This window comes from Chaetodon trifascialis, chromosome 8, assembly GCF_039877785.1.
Source record: "Chaetodon trifascialis isolate fChaTrf1 chromosome 8, fChaTrf1.hap1, whole genome shotgun sequence".
NCBI classification, from domain to species: domain Eukaryota; kingdom Metazoa; phylum Chordata; class Actinopteri; order Chaetodontiformes; family Chaetodontidae; genus Chaetodon; species Chaetodon trifascialis.
This window is the reverse complement of record NC_092063.1, coordinates 22,478,092-22,503,456: the sequence shown is the minus strand read 5'-3', so window position 1 is coordinate 22,503,456 and position 25,365 is coordinate 22,478,092. Positions and strand designations below refer to the sequence as shown.

Here is a 25,365-nt window from a genome sequence, read left to right as displayed (position 1 = left end):
GAAGAACCAGAAGAACAACTACTCAAGAGATCTTGATTTTGTACAGTCATAGAACACCAAAAAGATTTTTGTTTTGGGTATTTGTGAAATGAAGAAGTCTAGTTTAACTGGTAAAAGGATACACTATTAAATTTTCATATTTGTGTTCAACCTCTAGTTGTGACGATATATATTTTTTTTACCCAACAAAAAAAATGAACAATGAAAGAATGAGAACCTAAGTTTCTAAACATTACTGCATCTTCCTGGAATGTTATGTGTTTAAAAATCATCACGTTTATAAAGCAGACACAGAAAAATGTTGATGAACTTTATCCAACTTTCACACCAGAAATAAATACATTTGTGAAGCTTCTTTTTGTTTTGTTTTTTTTTCTTTTTCTCTGAGCTATATTGAAAGCAACCGATGATGGTGCTGAGTTGTGGAGAGGGGAGGCGGGGGGAGAGGGGAGAAGAACCAGGCAGCAAGAGGGGGGATGGTAGCGACTTGCTGTAGAGAAAATCTGGAACCTATAAACTTGGGCAACTTCTATGACAAGAACCAAACGTCACAACGGTTTGATTTGGTTGGCTCTACGACACACCTTTGTCTCCGCCTAGTACCTTTGATCGGACCAATCGCTTAAGACTCATTCTTCCTGTTGTTTTGAGCTCAGCTGTCCAGAAAAAGTCCTGCGGACCAATAAGTGAGCTGGATGGGTGGGCAGCTGAAAGTTTCATGGTTCCCTCCCTTTAAAAAGTCAGATTCTGGTTGCTGTTGTTTCACATGCAGCTACAGGAGGGGGACATGAGAGCAGTCTGGTTTGCCAATGCAGTGCACACTCACAGAGAGTGGGAAGAGATCATTGGCAGGTCTCCACATATGTGGATGAAGAAGCACTGTGGCAACCTAAAACTGAGTACTGATTACTCACACATTTTGGCCGGACATGTTTGGATGTGACAAAGTGCAAAGCTGATAACTGTTGGAGAAGAGGAACAACACAGCAGAAGGCCGGAGAAACGCACAACGTAACAGAGGGAGTTCCTGAAGACGAACAGAAGAGAGGAAAACTGTACGAAAAAAGCAGAGGGGGAGTGGAGAGAGGCAGACTGAAGGAAAGGGAGAAACACAGGAAATATTCAGAGGAGTGAATGATAGAGAGTCACGTAAAGGAGAGTGAAGACTGTAGAAAAACGTGGCCAAGCATGAGAGAGGAGGAGCAGTCTAATGATGACCATCCTGAGGGAGGGGTGCTTTCCAGCGAGGAGAACACGGGACGACCACCTTCTAAGGCCTGTCCCGTCGTCGTAGCAACACCGCGGGGCACCGGGAATAAACGACAGACAAACTCACATACGGAGGATCAGGTCACCGTAGTTACTCCAACCACATCAGCAGACGATGGCAAGGTCAAGTCAGGGGACGGCATCCAGATCAACACCCTGACTGGACCCAAAAGACTCAAGAGAAGTCCTCAACATCCGCCACCTTCCTCAGGCCCATCCTTGTCTCCTGTCCCCCGTCCTAGTCCGGGAGGTCTCTCAGCCCTTGAGGATACACATGGCCAGCGGGTGATCGCCAACATCCGGGAGCGCCAAAGGACACAATCTCTGAACGAAGCTTTCGCCTCATTGCGTAAGATAATCCCAACGCTCCCCTCTGACAAACTGAGCAAGATTCAGACACTTAAACTGGCGTCGCGCTACATTGACTTTCTGTACCAGGTTCTGCAGAGCGATGACATAGACACTAAGCTGGCTGGATGTAATTACCTGGCCCATGAGAGACTGAGTTATGCCTTTTCTGTCTGGAGGATGGAGGGGGCCTGGTCGACCATGTCTGCCGGACACTAGCCCCACCTGACTGCAAGGTTTGTGTTTTGACTGTCGCGCTGAAACAACGTATGATGAACTCCTCATGACAGGAATATTGTTACTTGGCTCAGAGGCCTGAGGAGATGAACTGTGTGTGCTCACACTATTTAAGACCTCAACTTAGATAAACTGTTTGCCTCAGTGATGAGGGAAAGACTGCGATGAGAGGGTTTTATGTGAGCATTTGGACGGAGCTGATTTTTAAGCCACTACCCCTTCCTGAATATTGTAGTTGTCATTGTTGTCAAGAAACATATCAGAAGTAACTATGGATTCACTTGCTTTGCTTGCCAAAAGCAGCTATTATTGCTCATGAGTGCCAACAGTAGTGAAGGATATCACAACAGGGACATTGTGCTCTGTGTAAGGATCTGGGACAGGTGAGAGACAAAAACAGCCAGACATCATTCAATTTTCATTTAATTCAACAACTTGATGGTGAAGGACGCCCCTTGCTAAATGTTGCCTCCACGTGACAGCAAGGCTCATTCTGCTGAAGCCCTCTGACGCATTGGCTCTGAAGCTTGACCTCTGGTTTGATCCTCTTCATCAGCCTTGATTTTGTCACCGTAACTGCCATCAGTACTATCATCATTATTCATATCGTCATCATCATAGGTATGCAAACTTTGAGCCACACTTGAACACATTTGAACATTTCGTATTTTAACTTTATTTCTGCCTCAGCTAAGCAAGTGTACAGTTTTTGTATAATGTATAAAGAGCTACAACTAGAGAATGCAGAGGAGGGATTAGAAGAAAGTCAGAGCTGGAAAGACAAAAATGGATGTTTCAAGAGAGATTGGCCCTTTGACTTTTCCGTACCCTTTCAATTCGTACTTTTCCAAGACTCTGACATATTATGAATCCCTGACCACCTCTGAACCCAAGCAATGGTGGAAAAAGTAGCCGTGGGCAGCCGTCATCCTGACTTAAGTTTCTCCTCTTTCTACCCAAACCAAGCCCCTTTGTTTCTTCGAGTGCCAAAAAAACTCTCCTCTTGAAATTCTTTCCTCTCATTCTGGCTGAAATTTGCTTGCGCTGCACGAAACCGTGATGCAGCTACAGCAAACTGACGAGGAGGCGTAATGAAAACAAACGGTCTCTAAAAGCCATGAATCATTTGTGTCACCATCAAAGGGGAGGCTGATGTGGCTCCCTGCTGGGCTCCCATAAACCACTGGAAGTGATGGAGGAGGTGAGAGCTGATTTATACATACACAGATGTACACACATGTATAGGAGTAGCTGTGCACACACATCCATGCACAGAAACACACACCTCCCCCACGTCTTGGGCTTTAAAAAGATCCTGAGTGCCATTTTCTTTAACAGTCAACATCCATAATTACCAAATTATATGCATGCAATGAAGCAACAAAGAGCCATGTTTGTGTTATTACACCACTGAGTTTTGTCTTACATGAGAACTAAAGTGAAGAAAAATGAATATCACCTGCAACGTTTAGCTTTCATTTCATCTAAACAACCAAACTCCAAATAGATGGGGCTTGACACACTGTTTCTATTTGATATTTATCCATGACAAACAACTTCTTCCCTCATTGCCAATATGCATGAAGCCCAGCAGCCTATCATTAGGGTGTCCCAGGGAGGTAGCTAATGTTTCCAGCTCCTGTGAGGACTTCTTTAGTCTTTTACTGAGCCTCACAGTCAGCACAGTGTGGTCTCTGAAGGCTAACCTTCGCTGACATGCTAGAAGACACTTGACATTTAAAAAGAATTCAGTTTGGGGCCAGAAGAGAAAAGCAGCCCCTGTGTATTTTGTGTATAAAATGAGAGCGGTTGGACATGAGAATCAGGGAGATGACTTTTGACTGCACATTTGTTTCATACAGCATTCGTCTAATTACTGAGACAGTTTGATGACTGCTTACTGGTATCAATCTGCTTTTCACCAATTGAAATTTGGCAATGAACAATGACAAAAAAAGACCCAAACTGCATTTGATAACCCCAATATTTGTCAGCACTAATCTTAATTGAGTGCAGATGCATCCCCTTGCATTATTACCTTTAAATCAGGTTGTTTTCTGACTTGATATATTGATGTAAGGATGTCTTGAATTGAAAATGTGATATTTATTTCTACGTTATTTTTCCACTGATGAAATGAATCAAAAGAATGTGTTCTATCTTCCTCTTGTGGCACCCTGGATATGAAATGACATCTTGTTGATGGCCAGTGCCCCATGTTGTCCTTGCTATTTGGAAGCAGTTTGTCCCACATCCAAAGACAAATACGTTAAAATGTGACCCCTCCAAAAAATGAATATAGATGGTTACCATAGTAACATGTCTGCCTTTTTGTCTTTCCAGCTGCTGAATAAAGTGACTGTGATGTTCCTTGTACTTCTCTGCTCCATGCTACATTTCTGCGATTCTATTCACATGGACCTTGATGCAAATGGAACTCTTTAGGTACCTCGCTTTGGGAGAAAAGGACTACTGGAGAACATTAAAAGGCATCTTTATCAGGAAACAGTCTGACATGGGGGAAGAAGACTTTCCTCTGAACCAACTAAACCAACAAAGAGCTGTCATTTATCAAGACGAAACTGACAAAACAGGTCCGGCTGGACCAGTACTTGTGTTCAGTTTTTATGTTTCAAACTATTTTTCCTGCAGTTAAAGCAAGATTTCAGTCTTGGGGAGTGATTATTGCATTTGTCTGCTTTACACCAGTCTACCAACAGAGTGATGCTCTGGTTTGACCATTTACTTGAAGTATATGTGGTGCTTTACAAAAAATGACTGATACAGCATGTTTTGAGATTTAAACAACAACAAGCAGCAGAAAAATAATAACTTAGAATTAGATGTAGTGATACATGTAACACATGCATCATTATTTGTCTGAAAAGTAAAACTCCTCAATCCTCAAACTATTCATGAGATTCTTGTTGTTTTGGTAGAACTGGATGATGAACGGTGCAGAGATTTATACTGGCACCACACCCTCTTTGTCTCCTGTCTCTCTTGTTAAACTGTCTCTCTTGTTTTCCTTTACTTCCTCCTTCCCTCTGTCTTTTTTTTTTTTTTTTTAATGAGGTCTCTGTGCCTTTCCCTGGTCAGTCAGGAACAGTTAATTCCTCCAGAAAGAACACGTTAATGTGCAATTAAGGGCTCTGGGAGTATTTATAGCCTGTTTGGACCTAAATTCTAAGTTGTAGCTTGATCTTTCCAATTATGCTACATGGCTTGCAGGTTTACTGTTGCGTATCCTGAGACTTTAGCAACAGTTTAATTGTTAAAGCTTTCACATGAAGTACGAGTTACACTGAAACAGGAATACAGATACAGTTTGGTATAGCTACATTGATCAGTTTTGGTATATCTGTTGGCCCTATTTCATGATGTCAGAGGATGAGAAGAAATGCAATAATAGTCTGCGGACAAAGCTCTGTGGTATTTTTTTTTATCAAGGCAAATTAGACAAATTAGATAAGATGTATCTGACAGATTCAGATTTGCTGTGGATTTACAGAAAAATATGCTTAGCTGTAACTTTACATTGATTTTAACTTGCGCTCTCTTCTTCGCTTCCTCTAAAACACAGCAGCATGTTTGGAAACATGGTTTAGAGAAATTTTTCAGTTTTCAGTAAATCAGCAAAAACATGCAAAACACTGAAAACTATGGTAGTTAAAAGCTTTGCCTGCACCCCCCCCCCCCCCCCCCACACACACACACACACACACCCCCACACACCCACCCACACACACACACACACACACACACACACACACACACACACACACACACACACACACACACACACACACACAGGTGTTTCCAGCTGTTCTGATTAGACCTCTGCTCAGGTGAAGCTGCACAGAGTTGGAATGGTAATGACGTGATGTCATGATGTTACCAAGCTGTACAAATTAGAAAGTTGATTCAATTAACAGGTGCCACAAAGCTAACAGCATAGTGAGGTGAAAGAGTCCTCAGGAGAGCTCGAACCAAGCACAATCACAATGAACCACAGCTCTGTTTGAATTTATTTTAAAAAGTCACAGAATCTTAAACTGTGCTCTAAAAATCACCGTCGACCACACCAGGTTTGTATCGGCTCAGTAGCTCTGCTACTTTAATAGGAAGGGTGATTAAAAATGATCTGTGCTGAGGTGTTGTTGTATGGCCCAAAGTGTCAATGAAAACATTCCTTCCCCAACATCCTAATAAAATATTGTTTAAGTACAATGAAGCTTTTTCTGCCTCTTTGCCAGTAAACCTCTGTCAAAGCTCAGTTTTATCTCAGATGAGTCGGACAAAGTTATTTGACATCTCCTAATCAATTAAGTGAACAGACACTGTATGACAAAACACAGCAGACTAATCGCTGACAAGCTATCTTGATTAACACACCTTGTATGCGAACACCAGCTTTTATATTACAATGGTTGGACAAAAAGGCGAGACAAAAAGGGAAATTATTTTTTTTTAATCAAGAGGAAAAGACAAAAATAACAGTACAAAATAGACATCTTTCTATACATACACATGGTAGGAAATGTGGAGGAAAAATAACACATATAGGTAAATAATAAAGAATAGCATGAAACAAAGATTTCAATGTCATGTTTATAGATACAGGGTTACTGTAAGTCCAGTTAGTTAAGATGTTACCAATACACATACTACTGAATGCATCAAGGCACATGTGTGTCATGTGTATTTTGGTCTTGGAGTTTCTATTTACAGTGTCTTTCTTTAAGAAGAAGGTACAAATGACATCAGTAATAAAGGGAATTAAGAGTTGAGGCAATACTGGCCTCTACATAAGACAAAAAACAAACAAAAAAACACTGGGAATATAATACAGGAGAGGTCATTTACAGTATTTGACGGACAAACACACACATACACACACACGCACACACACACGCTAACACTTGCAAATGCATGCACAAAATACATGACAGAAGTCTACATATGTACTATTGATCATGCAATCATCAACGCTCTCTCTCACACTCACACATACAGCACACACTCATCGACATATCAGACAACATTTACTTCATAGACACATGCACCTGCTAGGCATGCTGTATAAGACACACACAGCATATTGTTTAAATGCCATCACTTGCTGTTAAGAATACTAAGAACATCATTATTTCAGTTGCACCCATTACAGAACACCAATCCTCCATGCAACCTTTTCTGAATGATTCATACTAGGACGGAGCAGTAGTGCAACAGCAGTGGGACTTCTGCACTTTGGGTTTCCACTGTCCTCTTGTTTAATATAAAAGCTCGGAGGCCTTCTGTTGGGCAGACGATGCCCAGGGTCTGACAAAAGCAAATTGAACACTTAGAAAGTTTCCTACCTTGATGCTAAACTGACAAAACTTTCTTCAGCCAGTCAAATTAACTTGCTGTGCAGATTGTTCCAATTTCAATGTCAATCGGACAAAAGCTCCATTTAGACACACACAACAAATCAAGTCTCTCTTGATCAAATCTTTGCCAACAAGAGCTGAAAATCAGATTGTGCTGTTTTAAATCCAATCATGGATGTAAAAACTCAAAGCGAAGCTCAAAAACAACAATTTTCAGGCAAAGCCATGTTGGGAGCGGCTAACCAGTCAGCTTCAAATGTCATTTGTCTCAGTTTCATTCGACAATTTTCGTGTTGAGCTTTTTTTTTTTTTTTTTTTTTTTTTTTTACCACAAATGTTGTTAAATCTGATCATTTAGACTATCTGCAGACCTAATCTAAAAACATTAGTATTGGTCATCAAAAGCCTACAAAAGGTCAAACCTAGTGTGCATGAAAAACACACATCAACTAGCTTTATTTTGCTACACCTCTGAACTAAGAAACATGATCTTGTTGTTTTTACTGTTGGAATGCAGAGCCCTTACATGCCTGTGTAGCAGGGCAGTCAGGAAATTCTTTAAACGAAAGAGCAACATGACCTCTACTTCAAGCATCCGATTAAATGATGGGCTGACGGGTTCAGCATGGCATTATCCACTTTGATTGTAACATGTCAAGAAGAGCTACTACCAAGCACAGTCGCGAAGAAGTGTCTCATACGAAAAAACATGGTCACGAAACACAAAACATTAGTTTCCTTAATTAGACTGCGATAAAGCCTGGAACTCCAAAACTGATTTTTTAAGACAATGAAGATTGCAAGCCAGGTCACTGTACTCATCAAAACAAACAGTATAGAAAAGTCTGCATATTTGATGTTCACCTAAATCCACAGGTTCAAACGTTGTCTTTTTAAAAGTAGAGTCACTGTAAGAGCAGTATCCAAACTGGTCCCTTGTGTTGCTTCTATACAGTCCCATTGCCAAGTGCAGGCTATTTTAAGGCAGTTTTCTTTGGGTGATGTCCATTAAGTGCATTAACATTATTGCTACTATAGAACAATACAATGGTCCTCAGTGGTGCCACGGTGGAATGAACGTTCCTTTAGTCTCAAATATAAACAATAACATACAGTATTCAATACTAGTGGTACATCAATAGTTCATCATTGCTTTGTACATGTGTGTGCAGGTATGTATATGTGTATGTGTGTGCATCTAAGACACTGAACAGCAGTGAAATCTCATCCTGCTCTTAAGATCTTGCCTACTTTTCAGATTAACTTCATAGGAAATACAACAGTATTTCAGCCAATACAATGTCCTTGGAGTGAGTCAGCGACTTCATAAGACATCTCAGATGAAGAGTGGGAAAAGCATAGCAAACACCAGTTCATCCAAATCTTCAAAAAACTATAAAATAACCTACAGAGAGAAGCTGTTTTTCCCAGAGCTTTGGAATTTCTTATGGTTCACATTATGGAATGAACAGTGCAATAAAACAAGGACATTTGCCTCTTCTTTGTTTCGACAAAACCACAGTTGTCCATTTTGTGTCTTCATTTTCTCTCTTTTCCTCGAGTTCTTTGTTGTCTTCTTTTAGTGGTTAAACTGCATGTAATGACATTATTAAAACAGACAGTCTCTGTCTTTTTTTCCCATATTCTTTCTTTGTGAGGTGGCCATGTCTTTTTGTTGATATTTTTGTATTTTATCCATCAGGTGAATGCGTATATGCTTTCACATAATGTCACAGGTTCATTCTTCCATTGGTCATCGATTCTGCGTCCTGCGTTTGCTTCAACTCCGACGTGGGAAGCAAAGTGGCAGAAGAGATCGGAATTTATAATCCAAAGTGTCCTTCTGAAACCTGATGTTGGTCCTTATGTTAAGGCAAAGTTAAGGCAACAAAACAGCTGCTGGTACATAGTGCTTCAAGAAGAATCAGAGCTGGACTCATCTGAATTCTGTCAGTTCTTCTAAGGTTTGTGGTCACAGAGCTGCAGTTCTGGACCTCTGAACACACATGCAAAATCCAATGTCAGTCAGGAGACATGAAAAGTCTATTAAAAATGATCTGGTATTGCTCTTTGGTGAGGTTTCAGAAGGTTTTCCCAGTTGCATGCAGTGCTCCTGGTTTCAGCTGAGTGGTTACCAGTATTGAGGTGCTCATACGGCAGGTCTGTAGAGGTTCAGCATTGTTTCTTGGTAGATGTGCATGTGTGTGAATAAGGCAGATCGGTGGGGCTCAGTGGCATTAAAACACGTCCCCTTCATGGTCATGTGACAGCGCGGGAGATGCGAGGCTACAGGTGGAGCCAAACTCCTGAAAGTGAGTTCTGTGAGGTGATTGGTCGCATTCTTCTACATAGAGTCACTGTCATGCTCCATTGGCTCATCGGGGAGGCTGGAGGAGAGGGTGAAGACGATGTGAGAACAGATGTGAGTGGAGAGCTAGCCAACATGAAGCATGGAAATGTGTATTTTTGTCTTTGCTTGGTTGCCAAATATGACCATATGTGTTTGTGTGTTTGTTTGAATGTGTGTGACGGACCTCTTGTTGGAAAGGACTCCGACAGAGAGTGAAGCGAGGGCATTGACAGCATCTGTTTCCTCACAGTCTCTTCTCTGAGCAGCCAGGTAGGACAGACCCAATGATCCACTGTAAGCCTTCACACTCTGCCAGTACTGACCTGCAACACGCACACGCACACACACACACACACACACACACACACACACACACACACACACACACACACACACACACACACACATACAGGTTACTGTTACTGTCATCATGCAGACACCACACTAAAAATAACAATGGATAAAGAGTTTGTGCTGCTCACTTTGTATCTGTATGACAGTCTGTAGGGAGTGGACGGCGTTAGCGTTAGGCTTCTGGAGTAAGACTTCTTCTGCAAGTGGGTCCTACAGGACAGACAGACAGACAGACAGCCATGAACACAATCAAATTACTTTCAGTCTGTCATCTTTTCAACGGCTAACTACTTGGTTAAGAAGTGACTCAGGAGATGTAGCAGAAAGTGTTCAGCACTATAGTATCAGGACCAAATGTATACCTGTAGCAAAACAACAGAAAAAAATACTAATATACATGCTTGTAAAGCAAACAGCTAAAAAGAACTCCATTACCCAGCATCCCTTACCTGTATACCCAGGAGTGCACTGACACAGGCTTCAGATGCGTCACAGATAGCCGTAAGGTCGTGACCTCCCTCAAGGGCCAAAACCAGACGACCTCCTGCTAGAGACATCAGCTGGTGGGTCAGGAAGCTGAAGCCTGTGGTCCACAAACACACACAGAAATGTTATGTAATATAAACGATGAACTTACTCTACTCTGCTTGCTGTAAGACTTAGCAAATGAGTTTTGCTATAACGTCCAATATACTATGAAAACAAACTATATTTTTACCTCGTGGATCCTCCCACAGTAGCATACTAAGTACTAATTACTATAATTACTGTTACATCAGTAATGCGGGGATGTACAGTCCAAGGCAAAACTGCTGCTCTTTGGTCCACGCTTGACAGGAGCTGTAATACTCTATTAATATCGCTAAGTACCCACAGGACCATAAAGAAAAGTTCTTGCTGGCATCCCTTGGTAAAACTCAGACCTTGAGGTGGAGACTGAGAGACAGACTGTGCAGTCTGTGGTGCAGAACCATGCTTACATTTGGCGGAGACCTTGTATCCTCCCAGAGGAGCAGGGTTCCCCTCAGCAGCATCAAACCCAGCCGAAACTAGAACGACATCTGGAGAGAACTCCTGGGCGATGGGCATCACCACAGACCTGCAGGGACACAAGCACACAGGCCACGGTGACTTCAAGGGACTGGGAAGAGAGGTCTGTGTTGTTGCAGTTCCTACTGGTGGCCAATAGAGGTTGATGCAAGTCATATATTACACAACACTCTTTAAAGGATGACTCAAGTGTGTAATTTTGTTTTTCCTTTTTACCACTACTTCCAATGAAAAGTCTGCTGTGTTTTGTCATGTAGTGTCTGTTCTTCTGCAGGTTTGTGTGATCTCCTGGCTGCAACATGCACGCACAGTTTTATAACAACACATTAAAGAGGTCAGAAACACACTGCTGCGTAAACAAAATCCAACAACTGTGTGTTCTAGTTTGTTTTTTGTGCACATTTGAGCCTTAATTACATGGTCCAACTCAGAGAATTGAAGGAGAGGAAACCAGTCATTTAGTCACAAGAAGGGAGAGTTCCTATACAAGCCTTGATGATAACTCATGAAATCCGGACTGAGAGTCTAAAAATCAACACTATACCAGATTCTCCCCGTCCATACTCTAGAGAGGTTTAACACATCGCTCTGTCCAACTGTTTAAAACCATAAAAGTGCACAAACTCTGCAGTTAACACTTGTCAACTTGTAGCAAATATCAAAAAATAATGCTTACTACTGTAACACCAAAAAAGTACTGTTGACATTGCTGTGCTGACATCAGAATTGCTTTTGACATTTAACGACTCACAAGGTGTTAAAACAGCAAAGATAAATCACTGTTGACGTGGTAACATGCAGTTGTGTTGAAACGGAGAGGAAAGAACAAGAGTCTACAGATCAAGAGAGTCAAATCTGGACCTGACTGAAGCTCACTGACCAAAAAATGATGTTGTATGTTGTCCTGCTGCCCCCCACATCACAGCTGATTTGAAGGTTATAAGTGACTCCTTCATAGACCTGAACTTGGGTTCATTTAATAAGTTTGTTCATGCCGACTGTCCCGAAGAGTCAGCGAAATGTAGCCGCTTCAAATCAATTTCCAAACTGGGCAGCCTCCTGGAGATGACACATATTCGTGATCAAATCTAAAAAAGTCATTAACATGACAAGTGAAACCAAGGCTTGGCTGATCCCACACTCAGCAGCTCAAACAGAGCTGACAAAGGACTATTGTTTCTCTGTTGGAGAAGCTGCGCAGCCTCCAGGAAGACAAGTCTGCCTGACAAAGTCATATTGTTTTGTCAGCTCTTCGAGCTGCTCCATGTTGTGTGTGGACTTCAAACAGATGAAGAGCTCCTTAATGCTATTGTTGTTAGGAAGAGAGCAGCATTGTCCCAAGGCAGAGAGAGGCTCAACACTGCAGCTCGACGATGTCGGCGAAGTTCAAAGCCGGACCGCGTGAGTCTGTTTCACATTAGAGGCTTGTCACTCTCCTCACGTCATTGACAACACAGAGAAAAGAAGAAAAACAGTCCATCTGGGATCCATTTACCTTCATTATTCTGCCTGGGGACGTTGGAGACCTCCCTCCCCTTTGTACACACACACACACACACACACACACACACACACACACACACACACACACACATCAACACACATACTTAAGCACACACGCACATATCCACACATACTGCTGTCATGACTGCATGCAGATGGACAACATGAGCTCATGGACAAAAATGAGGACACACAGAGATAAAACACACAAAACACATTCCAGCATGAGCATATACACGTAAATACACAACCACATACACAACACAACCACATACACAACACACAGGTGAGTTTCCACAGCATACAGATGCAAACGCATGCAGCAGAATGGATCGTCCTGTGTCATCCTGCTGGTGGTATATTTGGATTCATTAAATAATTTCAATCCATAAAACAAAACTTTATCATATGGATATGAAGCAGAGCACGCACACACGCTTCACTCATCCCCTCACATACACACGCCTAACCACAAAACCCAACCCCACCTCCTCTGTAGACCCATTAAAGCTGCCACGCTCCCCCCAGAGAGAGCAACTACAGACAAACTCATGGAAATATGGAGGGAAGGAGGGAGGGTGGAGGAGCAGAGGGGATGCTTATTAAAGATCAATCAAGAGAGGAGAGGAAGGAGAACTTGTGTGTGCGTGTGGGGGGGTGATGGAAAAGAAGGGGGCTGAGGGTGAAGGATAAGGTGCAAATACAACAAAGCTTCTCTTGGAAGTGGTTTATTTCATTTCGTTTTCCACAAACCTTTCAACATTTGCAACTTTATTAATAAAGGGGATGCTGGGAGGAAGGTGTGGGGGCTTTTAGATTTGATGTTCATAAACTGTTAAGTGCCTCCCCGTTAGGGCCTAAAAGAGATAATGGGGACCTACAGGCTAATCAGAATAATCATTAGTAATTCCCACAAGAAATGTACTTTTAAAACAGCTCAAAGTATTAGCAGCTCGTCCTTCTCAGTTAATACAGTTATTTACTTTTTGTGCACCTTTGCTCTTAATCATTGTGAGTCATGATAAATTGACAGCTCTGCATTAAAGAGTTAGAAAAAAAGTTCTGTTTATTTTCACTGCACTTTGTGAATGTCACATAGATACATGAATGTCACTTTGTCTCCTGGTCTCCTTACAGTTGGGTCTGGGTTAATGACCGCTGATGCAGACCATGTAATCATTCAAGTCCACCTGTTGCATGTCATCCCCTCTCCTCATGCCCACAGTTCCTGTCCCACATCTCACTCTATGCTAGCTAGATGGAAAAAAGTGACACAAAAACAGATTTATGTCAAGTTCTTTCTCCAAATTCAGTTTTTCTATTTTACTGCATTGGCAGAAATGTGAGTTACGATAGTAGACAGTTTCACCTGGAGTCCATGATCATAACTCTGATCACAGCTTAAAATTGGTATTATTCTCTGTGACTGAGCAGACAATGATGTGAAAAGTTTTGATGTGGTGAACTGTCACCATCTGGAGCTCCAGGCTCAATGAAACAAACAGAGATTTACTTAGAACTTCTATTAGATCCAGATCTGAAGTCTGGGCCATACGATTGGCATTATGTAATAAAAGTGATACTTTGAATCAGTTTTGTTGTTCCTGCTGAACTTCAGGGGGCCTGTCCCTCTCAGCTTCCCTGGATCTGATGACTTTTGGAGAATGGACAATTGGAGACTTTGGAGTTCAACTCATTAAATAATTTTCAAAACATTCTGTTTTACATTTGAAAAAAAAAAAAAAAAAAAGATATTTTTTCCAAATTTTGCCATGATATCAAGCTCTGGATGGTACAATCCTCACTCTTTAAATACTCCACTTGGACAACACACAATCTCCACAATGTCCAAAACTCTACAGAGGTCCCTCGCCATGAAAACAAAACACTGGAGCCAGCATTACCTCGTTCACTTCTGAAGTTAAGGAACAAACAGGGAGGGACAAATTTGAATTTAACCTCTCTCTGAATGTCTCACAAAGCTGGATTAAATGCTTTACTTGTGATTCGTATATACTGGATACAACCAGATACTGGATTTCAGATAAATCCTGAATCTGGTTGTAAAACTGCTTTCCTCCTTCCACTAAGGCGGCTCAGGATTTTGTCACCACCAGCTAGATAAATATTGCACTTTCTTACTGTATACCAAATGCTTATGACTCCAGGATGTAATTTAATCTAACCACTTGTGCTCAGCTTGTAAATAAATTCTGAGTGTTGGCAAAATTGGACATTTTACTCCAATGGATGTCAGCTGTTCCTCCTCAGAAACACTGGGTGTACACTTTACATTATTCTCACAGGAAATCTGTCTTTCTGCTGCTGTGCTCCGCAGAAAGGTCAGAGGTCAGGGTCAGCTACAAAGAGGCAGTCCGGTCTAGAACACTCCAGAAGGTAGGACAGCCTTCTTAAGCATCGTGGCCTCTGCCTTTTGATATCTACAACTCGTCAAATGAGCAGTATTATGTTTGAACACATCTCGCCTTAGTATAAGTGTTGAACTGAAGGCACTGAGGCAGACTGTGGCTGAAGGTCTTTTTATGTTTTATTAGCCTTCGAATCATGGTCCACTCACCTAATGGATCTATGTGTATGAGTGAGTGTTTGAACTTGTGTGTTTGTGCTCACATACTGAATATAAACATGCATGCTTGTGTGTATAACCACAGCCCCCCCCCCAATGTCTGCGACTTTGCCACTGTTCCCCCTTTCCAGTTAACTGTGTGGTTGCCACAGTTTCCTCAGGGTTGGCTGCACCACACAACCAAAAAAGCCCACACTATTGAAACTTTATTGGTGCCAAACACCCACCAATGACAATTATGCATCCCACAAGCAGGAAGTAATGGTCCACAATCTGTCAAACACAAGACCTGGAGACCATTTACTGTAAAGCATCTGAAGTTATTGGAAACAGGGCGCGCCAGACACATGCGCTCCAAATGACGAGGATTATTAATTACGCAAGAAGTACGTCAGAGGCAATGTTTAACTGATCAGAGGCTCAGCTTAAGTGTGTTTGTTGTGGCTCAGTGTAAAGGAAATGACAGAAACTGTCTGATTACAGCGCCACTGAATATCCTTATCCTGATCAATTAAAAATGGAACATCTGTCTTTTGCCTAATATACAACATTTCACATCCGAGACACATACTGAAGAATCCGAATCTGCTTTCAATGTGGATTGGGCTAAAAAATCTAGTTTAGCTCACATTCTCTACATTTTCAATCTTATTATGCTGCAGTAACATTAGAAATAATTGACAGGACATGACGACATGAACAAAACAAACAATACCTGAATGCAGCGAGGTACTCAGCATCTCCCATGGGCGGGTCCAGTCCTCCTGTCCACGCCACATTCACATTGAAGCCCTCACCTGCCCCAGAACCAACCTACACCCAAAAATACATTGTGTTGTATTTCTTTCAGTCAGTAAGGAAAAAATCTCTTGTTTATTAGTCACGTCAGGCTCTTTTATCATCTATACACAATACGCTACGAAGTTCAATGTTCACTCACCTCAGCTGGCGACCCACTGCCAGGGAAGAAGTTTCCGTCATCGTAGCGATGAAGGGAGATGTAGAGGACGCTGGGGTCACTGTAGAACACTTCCTGGGTGCCGTTGCCATGGTGAACGTCCTAGCAACGAGATGAGGGAAGACAGTAATATTATACACAGCAATACCACGGGAGAGAAATTCACTATTGATTATCATTTGAAGTGTACATATGAGCATTACTGGATTATCACAGAAGCTTTTCAACCATATCAACAGCAGAGCAAATACCAGCATGAGGCCACAGATGACAAGCTGTCTTACCCAGTCAACAATGAGGATCTTGCTGACGCTGAGCTTGTGCTGGAGCTGCTTGGCAGCTATGGCCACAGAATTGAAGTAACAGAAGCCCCTAACAGACCCAGATAGAGAGGATGAAACAGGAGTTAAAAGACAGCTCTGAGGAAAGTGAAGACTTTGATTGAGAAGGAAAAACAGTGAATGTCTCTTTTGCTCTTATTTGTTTTACTCAGTTATAGAATGAGTGATGCACAGTCAGGGGCATGTTTGCAAGGCTCTTTGGAGTTTCAGCTGTGTGTGGTGTCTGTTTGTTTTCACGTGGCACTCGTCTGTTCTTGACAAGAGCACCCGCTACTGTATATGTCAAAAATGTGAAATGGTAAACAGGACAGTAGCTGTTCAGGATTGTGCTCAGGACAAATGAGAAGAAGATGAGCAGTCCAAGCATCAATAAAACAAACATAAGAAAAACACAAAGATGTATTAATCTTGCTTAGTTTGTCTTCTCTGCATCACTTCATAAACATCCTCCACAAAAGATGCTGACAGTGCAGCAAGAACAGGAAAACTGACTGTGGTCACACTGAGCATGTGAGTGACACACAAACGCACGCACGCACGCACACACACACACACACACACACACACACACACACACACACACACACACACACACCAAACCAAACTCACTTACATTGGATTGGAGGGGTCTGCATGATGCCCCGGTGGTCTGACCACAGCAAAGCCGTTCTGTGCAGAAGAAGCAGAGGCTGCTGTTAGCAGTGCTGTAAAGAAACTAAGTTCTGTGTATTCTATTGGCCTTTATAATGTACAGGAACATACAATTTGGGCACACAGAATTTTCCTACAGGCACAATCAAAACAAGTCTTTTAGAAATGGATCGACAGGTTTCAGTCACAACATAAAAACAAGGTGATTGTTGACGACTGTTTCCTGGTTTGAGTCAGATTTACAGTAAAGTAGGTTTCAATTATCATCACATGCCTCAATTATATAACTGCCATTGAGTGTACAGATTTTGACTTGACTCAGTATAAATCTTGTGGATGTAAGAGCTTCTCTCCTTTTCAAAAGACAGTGAAGTGAATTTGAGTCAAGAGTAAAAAACATCTCATGAGTACACAACATCAAATGTATAAGCTCCAGCAACGTAAAGACAATGGAGGCATTCGAGGTACTTATTATGTTGTCTAAATTAGTATATATAGTGTACGAACATTCCCTATGATATGTTCAGCTCAAAAACAGCAGCACAGTGGTTGCACTGTGGTTGTAGTATAGTGTCGTGGTGGTGTCTATCGCTGCTCCGTTGGTCATTGTTGTTCATTCTCCGCCTGCCTGCCTGCCTTGTCTTACACCATCTTTCTGTTTGGTTTGGTTTTGTCCTAGAACTGTGTGAACTGAAGCTTCCTGCTATAAATACTTTTATGCCAATTTTATTTTTACTTTTGACCATTTAGAAAACAAACAAACAAAAAAAATACTTCATGTTTATCCCAGACTTTAAATCATTGTGAAGAGGAAAAGGAAGAGGATTTCGGCCATGATGTGAGAGGAAAACACTTTCTGAAACTCAGTCATCTTTGAAGTGGTGAGGAGCTCTTAAGATAGGCTGAGGCACGCTTCGTTGCCGGATGCTTTTCTAAGATGTGTCTTTCTGACCCTTGCAGCTGAAATTCACAAACAAAACACTGCCGGCGATGGATACAAACTTCACAATTATTTCACCATAACTCTGAGCTCCCAAAGCACTGACTGTGTTCAGGGGTATAACGTTTAAACTGTCATTTTTGTCTCAGCACAACAGCTTTTCCACCTTCTGACGTGATAAACCTGCAGTCAGTCAACACAGGTTTGGAGTTGGAGGGTTCTTGCTTATGTTTGTCATCATGACATTATTACTGAATTTCATCCAAAATGCTCCGATGTGGGGACACTTCTTTTTGTTTCGTGTTAATAGTCTACAGAGGAGGTGACAGACTGATATCTGGCTCCCATCTAAGTGTCTCACCTTCAGTTCTCCTTTGGCCACTCTGAAGGCCAGCTCCACAACGCTGCCTGCTGCCATGCGTGATGCCGTAGAGGTGTGCGACTCATTCCAGGTGGTGTCATTATCAACCTGCAGACAAATGGCGGAGGCTATTGCATGACACAATAATCAAATAACAACTAGTGTGGAAATATTTTGAATATCTGTGGCATGAAGTCTGATTGTGTTGGAAATCCCTCTGGGACAAAAAAATGAAAGCGAAGCCTCTCTCTGGGGCATGGATGACCAAACGTTCAGCTGTGGCTTAAAAGCAAAGATGTCAGTTTCACTCTAGCATTTCAAGCTCAGATCCATATTGCTGGTGATTTTCCTTTCTACTCTGCTTTTACTCCCTCTGTTTGTTCACAAACTGGCATTACTGTCCATCTGGCTCGGACAATGAAATCCGAGGCATTTCTTTTATCCTCGGTCATGAACATGTTGTTCTCATTAGCCTGAGTTGTCATGGTCCGACACGCACTGTCAGGCAAATGTTAGCGTTGGGCAAAGCCAACTCTCTTTTCCTCTTTAATATCCTGACTTTGTTGTAATTTTCTCTCGCTTGACTTTGCTGCTTTTCTTTGAAACAATATCGACTTTCATCAAGGCAGTGATTGGTTTGTATAGTATCTCTTTCATTAAGAGCTTAGGAGACTTACAGTATGATCAAAAATAGAGCTGTGCGTGCGTGCGTGCGTGCGTGCGTGCGTGCGTGCGTGCGTGCGTGCGTGCGTGTGTGTCTCTTACCCCTACACCCCCACATGGTAACATCACAAACATCCTTTGAGAGAGGATCCCTGAGGAACCAAAACATAAAAATGACTGTATAGTTATACATTTGTTCAGTTATATTTCAGTGTCTTAAACACTTCAACATGATTTTTTTATGAGAGGACGGCTAATGAAAAGAAAACCATAAGCTGGCCTGGCACAATCCACTGATTTGAGAGTCTTCATATATTTGTGATGAGGCCATGTACCACCATCACATGTTTGTCATTTCTTTTTAACTTCATTAAAATAGTTCTAGGACAAATATATGAACACAGTTTTTGTCAGAATTGTAAAAGAAACTTTATAATATCACTCTGGCTGTTGTTGAGAAGAAGTGGACATCTGGAAGACCGTTGGGTACGGATGTTCCTTATCATAGTGAAGTCTTTCATGTTCACTATTAAATCACTTGAAAGTTTGGTTTGGACTTTAGAATACAGATGTACAAATTTAGTGTGAGGTGTCACATACCGGCCAGTTTGCGGTTGTCCAGTTTGAGTCTGTTGAGCGGGTTGGTGCCGTAGAGCAACACGTGGCGCTCTGTATGGACCGACTGCAGCTCCTCCAGAGTGGCTTTGCGACCTCGAATACTCTGTGTGAACAAAACGTTTTCTTTACTTTGATGCTGTGGAAAGAGCCAGTACACCTCCGTTTTGTAGGAACATCACATTCCATTTGGAATCATATCCACATGGATGATGTGGAATATGTAATGAAGAACAATGTTAAACAGACAGAATCTTTTGTACCTGTAAACTCAGCCTTTCTTTTTCAAAAAGATAAATCAAATCACATTTTCTTAGGTTTGATCGGGATGATTTGCGTGTGAGTGTGTCTGGTGTCATACCTCACACTGTCCCCTCAGGCCTCTCTCCTGTAGTCGGGACCAGATGCTCTGTATCCTCCCAGCATGCTCTGGGTGACTGCTGTTGTCTCCACATGTACACTGGTGCTTCAGCATCTGAGAATCATACACCAGGCCTGCATACACAAATACACACACATATATTTATAATTACACATATCTGTGGCATCAAGTGGAAGTCTATTACTTCCATTTGTTATAATAAGCTGGTTTTTGCCGCACTAGCGACACCACTATTATATTTTTTTCACACTTCAATTTTTATTAAGCTTTCACAGAGAAATAAACAGAACAACACATCCGCATCAGCACAAAAAACAAACACATACACACACACACACACACACACACACACACACAAATATATGTATACAAACAAAATTCACCAACAAATAAAAATAACATTAACATTAAATAGTTGTCCAGAAATATTTCAACATTCATAGATATCTATTTTGAATGAGCATTATTCTAGTCCGTGTCAAGGCTCATCTATATGTTCCATTTTTCCCAGTTTTTTTCAAATGCATTCTCTTGGTCAACTTTTCTGTAACAAAAATGTCTTGGACAATTCCCAACCACTGTTCCTGTTTTGGAGTGTCTACTGTGAGCCAATTTCTGGTAACAGCTTTCCTACTTGCTGCAAGTAGACGCCACTATTTTAAACATGTTTTGCACTAACACCCACAGAGGTTTCTGAGTCTTTATGCCCTTCTGATCCCAAGGGCAATAGTGTTTTGATTGATGCATAATCTGAGTCTAAGAAGTCAAATCAGCTGTTCCTTTAAAACACTAAACTCACACAAAAACATACTACAGTGTCAGTCAAGTTTTGAAATTGCTGTTTTAATTATACTGCAAAGGTTCCCTTTTGTTTATTTTCTTTCATCTCTTCTCATTTTTTATTCACATTTGCTTTACTTCTGCTGGTCAGTGCATGGTGCTAGATGGTGGCAAATATATGAAATAATGTTTTTGGCTCCTTTATTGTTATTAATGGGGGCATGTGATGCCTTTGTTAGACAGTGGAGACATGACTGGACATTAGGGAGAGAGGTGGGCAACAACATGTAACTGTGGCTGGAGTCAAATGGAGGATATTGCAGTTATATGGCAAGCGTCTTAAACCCTAAACCACAGGGGCAGCCTGTATTTACAATAGCATTAACAAATTGCTATTAAAAACCCATTTCAATAGTGCATGAGTGTCTCTGACTCACCAGTGGTGAAGCGTGGTTTGCTGCTCGTATCCTGTCCGGTCAGGCTCAGGGGTTTTTCGGGAAGAGTGAGAGAGGTGGAGGCTGGGGATGACTGCGTACGTGACAAGGGGCGATGGACACCCAACCCACTACCAATCCCGCCACTGCCACGTAATATGGGCACTGCCAGGGTCTCCATCTGCCGATGCAGCTGCTGCAGCTGCTTCTGCTGTTCCCATAGCAACGACTGCAGAAAGTAAATATCATAAACACAAAAGAAAACAAAGTGTGAAATGCAGAGCAGAAACTGGACAAAGACCGGGTCCTATTCTCAAACATAGTGAATATCGGCGCTCATTAGATTCAGTTACATTGCTACACATGTGGTATGCAGCTGTACATCCCTCTAAAACTCCCTGAGTGATTTGTATTCAAGGCTGATATTAAGTGCTGGAAGTCACAGAACTTCCTCCAGCTTAATGTCAGTAAATATGAGAACGGGCCCCTTTGATCTGACCTGTACCATCAAAAGCAGTCTGGGTGTGTCAGTATAAAGTATACTGCTTTGAATCTGGAAGTCATTTTTCACTCTGATCTCTTCATTAAAAATCAGATCGCTAAGTCCATTCAATCCTGTTTCCTACAGCTGACACTGAAAACATCATTGACACCTTTGTTTCTTCAATATTAAACTGATTGAATGAATTTTTGTTGTTGTGAAGTCATCCTCCTGTCAGACCTAACAAAGCCTGACCTCAGACTGTGTGGTTCGTCTGACCAGCGACGGGCAGATTCTCTGAAAGAGTAATAGCTCAGCTTACAGTCCATGCACTCTGTCATCATATATTGAAATATCCACTTTAATGTAATGAGCAGTTGTCAAACCACAAAACCAAACTGAACCCTGGACAAGTGCAAATGTTAGGACGCCATCTACAGGGCTGTTGAATGAAGAACTGGTGTGTGGTTTTATTCTATCCATCTATCTGCTTTCTGCTGGTGCATCTGTGTGTGCATGTGTGTGTGCATGTGTGTGTGACCATGTATTCCTCATGTTGTGGGGACATAAATCTGTTTACAGTCACATTGTGGGGACTTGCCTTCCTTATGGGGACAGAACGCAGGTCCCTGTAATGTAAATCATTCAATTTTAGGGTGAAGACTTGAGTTAAGGTTAACATTAGGTAAGTAGTGGTTATGGTTATGTTAGAGTAAGTCTCCAGGTTACTGTAAGTCTATGTAATGTCCCCAAAAATGATGGAAACATGACTGTGTGTTTGTATGTCGTGTGAAAGTATGCTGTGTTTTCCAACCTGGTTCAGTATGAGTGCATGTTGCAGGTTCATTTGCTCTTCCTCGCTCTTGGATGCTGTTGGCTCTGCCTCCCTCAGAGACTCCGCCCTCACTCTGCTCTGATAGGTTGGCTCTGTGGGCGATGTCCCGCCGCCATCCTCTGAGTCCATATCCTCAGAGGGGATCTGATGCAGTCTGGGCTTCTCGCTGGACTTTGACATCAGCTGCAAGTGCACATATGCACACATTTAAGTAGGCCAAAATACACACACAGAAAAATATGTGTGTTTTCACTTATTCATTCAAAAGGAGTTTACCATGATGGCATGAGGTAGCAGACTTAAAAATGCAAACAAACAAAATAATGCACCAGCACACACAGAAATGCTGCTCTGGTGTAGATGTAGTTTGTTGGTGTTTTCCATCAGCCGTTAACAGCCACCTGTCATCTCTGAAATGTTGACGAAAACCTTTTACTGTAAAATTCCTGTCTCAGTTACCACAAGACAAACTTCATCTAACCATGCGAAAGTGTATTTAACAGGTGAGGGGACTATGACTATGTAAATATGAGGTGCTGAGTGGGAAAGAATGGCAGGTGCCTTGTGGAAATGTGGAACTTTTGAAGGGCTCCAAAATCAACAAATTTGGGATCACAAAAATCAACACAAGCTGTAAGACATCTCAGGGCTACAATTTACAGGTGCTGAAATATTCAAACTGTAATGTCCACATCCAAGACTGCAGCCTTGAGATATGTGCGCGCCACAAGATTCTTGAGAAAGGCCTTCATATCATCAGGTAATTTCATATTCAGCTGTTACCTTCTGAAAGACTTATATCTCAGCAAAGGAAGCCAACCACAATAAATCCAGTTCCATATTTACCTCCTGTGTTTTCAAGAATGCAGCTTTAAGTCTGACCTGCTCTGCAAACGTGGCATAAGGCAGCAAAGATGACTTAGTAGATTTTCTGTTATCACTGACCACATCAAGTTCTGTGTTAGCACCACCATGCCCACAAGAACATTCAAAGAATATCCAAACTCCAAACCCTGGATCACCTCACATACTGAGCAGAGTGAGATCCAGGAGCCTTCAAACAATCAACATATAGATCACGAATGACAAGAGCAAGGCCAACCTGTATGAGAGCAGATTGGAACAGGAGATTGGGAAATCAGCTGATTGTGAATCAACACAAGTTCATTCCACAGACCCCTTCATATACATACATATCCCTCCTTCACACTGGAGGATGTCTGACAGCTGCTGAGCAGGTGCATCTTCTGTTCTATGCAACTCTGTCCCAACCTCCACTCTACGTTGTGGGAATCCTACAGGACAGCATCAATACCCATCCTGTGGAACACATACACCATCTGCCAGCACCCAGGACAACCCCACCCTTCAGAGCCCAACCCCTACCAACCGGTCCCACTCACTCCGGTAGTCTTAACATGCTAAACAAATGGATTCTGACCACCATCCTGCCAGCCATCACACCACAGCTGGTGGTGGTTTGCTTATAGTAGCAGTATAGTACAGAGGGATAGAGGATGCTACTGGAATCACAAAACAACTTCACTTCAATCCTTGTCAATTTCAGCTCCCCCATCAACACCATTCAGCATTGCCCGATGATCGAGAAACTGCACCTTCTCAACACTGTTCGCCCCCACCTCCACTACGTATCAGCACCATACAAGTCATCTGCCTCCCTACACCCAGTCTCTCAGATATGAATGACAGATCCATCACACTCATAACAGCAGAAGACACTGATGACCCTCAATCAACCCTTGACACGACTGCCATCCGTCACAACCGTTTCTTTTTTATGAATACACATGAGTGTGTGCCTTCACTTCTCCGTACCTTGCCCAGGTGGGTCTGCTGTTTGAGCCTCTCCAGTAGTTGTGTGTTGTGCTGCTGCTGGAGGAGATGCGTGTGAAGGGTCCGGGGGCTCTGGGGGAGGGGCTCTGAGCGTGTTCTGCTCAGGGGCTTGTGGGGCTGAGCGCCTCCAGGAGCCAGGTGGTCTAACTGCGGGGCAAACTGTAGCGGGACCTGGTCTAGACCTGGAACTGGGCAGAGACAGAGAGGCAAAGGAGCAGAAAAGTAATTAGTTTCATGCATGGACACGATTTATGAAACACAAATAAACACGTAGCTACTACACTGTCAGCCTTGCTCCTGCTGCTTTGTAAACAGACTGAATAATACATTTTCATTTTGTATTTTTTTTATGTTTTTTTATGTGTTGTTATAGTCGTAAAGCCACTGTACTGAGAGGAAAAGAAGGTGGATGCAGAATAGTTGAAATTTAAAATTGTCCAAGCAGTTCACTTAAAATATGATTTTAAATGTAACCACTGGGTGGTGCTCTTACATTTCAGAAGGTACATATCTAAAGATCTTTGTGACACCACTTCTTCCTTTAAGTTGGTGAACATTTGTGGCTATTTGGTAATATCTTGGTTGTGTGTATCCAATACTCGACTGAGATGTAAATCAGGTACAGAGCATAAATGTAAGTAATCTCTTAACAGCGTTTAAACATCCTGTTTGAGCAGAGCTGGAGTTTTTGGCCCTTCATGTGAATATGCATGCACACATCTACATGATATGCTTCAGTGTGTGTGTGTCTCACCAGTGAGTAGTGGAGTGTGTACCAATCCAGAGGGCTCCAGGATGATGACAGGCAGGTGAGGGTTCAGCTGCCCAGCCTGATCCTCCCTGCTCATGGGGAGGAAGACGGGCGAGCCCCCGGCTGTGACCACAGGCACCCGGCCGACTTTCAGAGAGGACAGCTCTCCTTCAGCCTGCACACAGACAGTCAGTCAGCTTTCCAGCTACAGATAATATGCTATCTGACATTTTATGACACCTCGAT

The 25,365-nt window shown here is 42.2% G+C and overlaps 2 protein-coding genes across 6 annotated transcripts in view; one reads left to right on the top strand and one right to left on the bottom strand.

Annotated features, from left to right (window-relative positions):
• The first annotated feature begins 821 nt into the window (after positions 1 to 821).
• On the top strand, positions 822 to 6,047 carry LOC139335773 (twist-related protein 2-like). Of its 2 annotated transcripts, none has more exons than XM_070969562.1 (2): positions 822 to 2,475; positions 4,198 to 6,047. In XM_070969562.1, the coding sequence occupies exon 1, from the start codon at positions 1,135 to 1,137 to the stop codon at positions 1,834 to 1,836; it is 702 nt and encodes a 233-aa protein (XP_070825663.1). In that variant the 5' UTR covers positions 822 to 1,134; the 3' UTR covers positions 1,837 to 2,475; positions 4,198 to 6,047. The 2 variants fall into 2 exon arrangements, with proteins under 2 accessions (XP_070825663.1, XP_070825662.1); XM_070969561.1 differs by having other exon boundaries at positions 822 to 2,237; positions 4,198 to 5,208.
• Positions 6,048 to 7,556: 1,509 nt separating this feature from the next.
• hdac7a (histone deacetylase 7a) overlaps positions 7,557 to 25,365 on the bottom strand; it is a 60,672-nt gene continuing 42,863 nt past the window's right edge. For all 4 annotated transcript variants that reach the window (XM_070969077.1, XM_070969078.1, XM_070969079.1 and 1 more), the window contains 17 exons: positions 25,123 to 25,294; positions 24,351 to 24,556; positions 22,494 to 22,697; positions 21,202 to 21,427; positions 19,964 to 20,097; positions 19,588 to 19,708; positions 19,090 to 19,139; positions 18,325 to 18,432; positions 16,986 to 17,041; positions 16,316 to 16,403; positions 16,014 to 16,133; positions 15,789 to 15,886; positions 10,914 to 11,032; positions 10,383 to 10,516; positions 10,062 to 10,143; positions 9,764 to 9,902; positions 7,557 to 9,616 (listed from right to left, as the gene is read on the bottom strand). In XM_070969077.1, the coding sequence (XP_070825178.1) occupies positions 9,574 to 9,616; positions 9,764 to 9,902; positions 10,062 to 10,143; positions 10,383 to 10,516; positions 10,914 to 11,032; positions 15,789 to 15,886; positions 16,014 to 16,133; positions 16,316 to 16,403; positions 16,986 to 17,041; positions 18,325 to 18,432; positions 19,090 to 19,139; positions 19,588 to 19,708; positions 19,964 to 20,097; positions 21,202 to 21,427; positions 22,494 to 22,697; positions 24,351 to 24,556; positions 25,123 to 25,294 (2,100 nt within the window). In that variant the 3' untranslated portion in view covers positions 7,557 to 9,573. The remainder of the gene's footprint in view (positions 9,617 to 9,763; positions 9,903 to 10,061; positions 10,144 to 10,382; positions 10,517 to 10,913; positions 11,033 to 15,788; positions 15,887 to 16,013; positions 16,134 to 16,315; positions 16,404 to 16,985; positions 17,042 to 18,324; positions 18,433 to 19,089; positions 19,140 to 19,587; positions 19,709 to 19,963; positions 20,098 to 21,201; positions 21,428 to 22,493; positions 22,698 to 24,350; positions 24,557 to 25,122; positions 25,295 to 25,365) is intronic.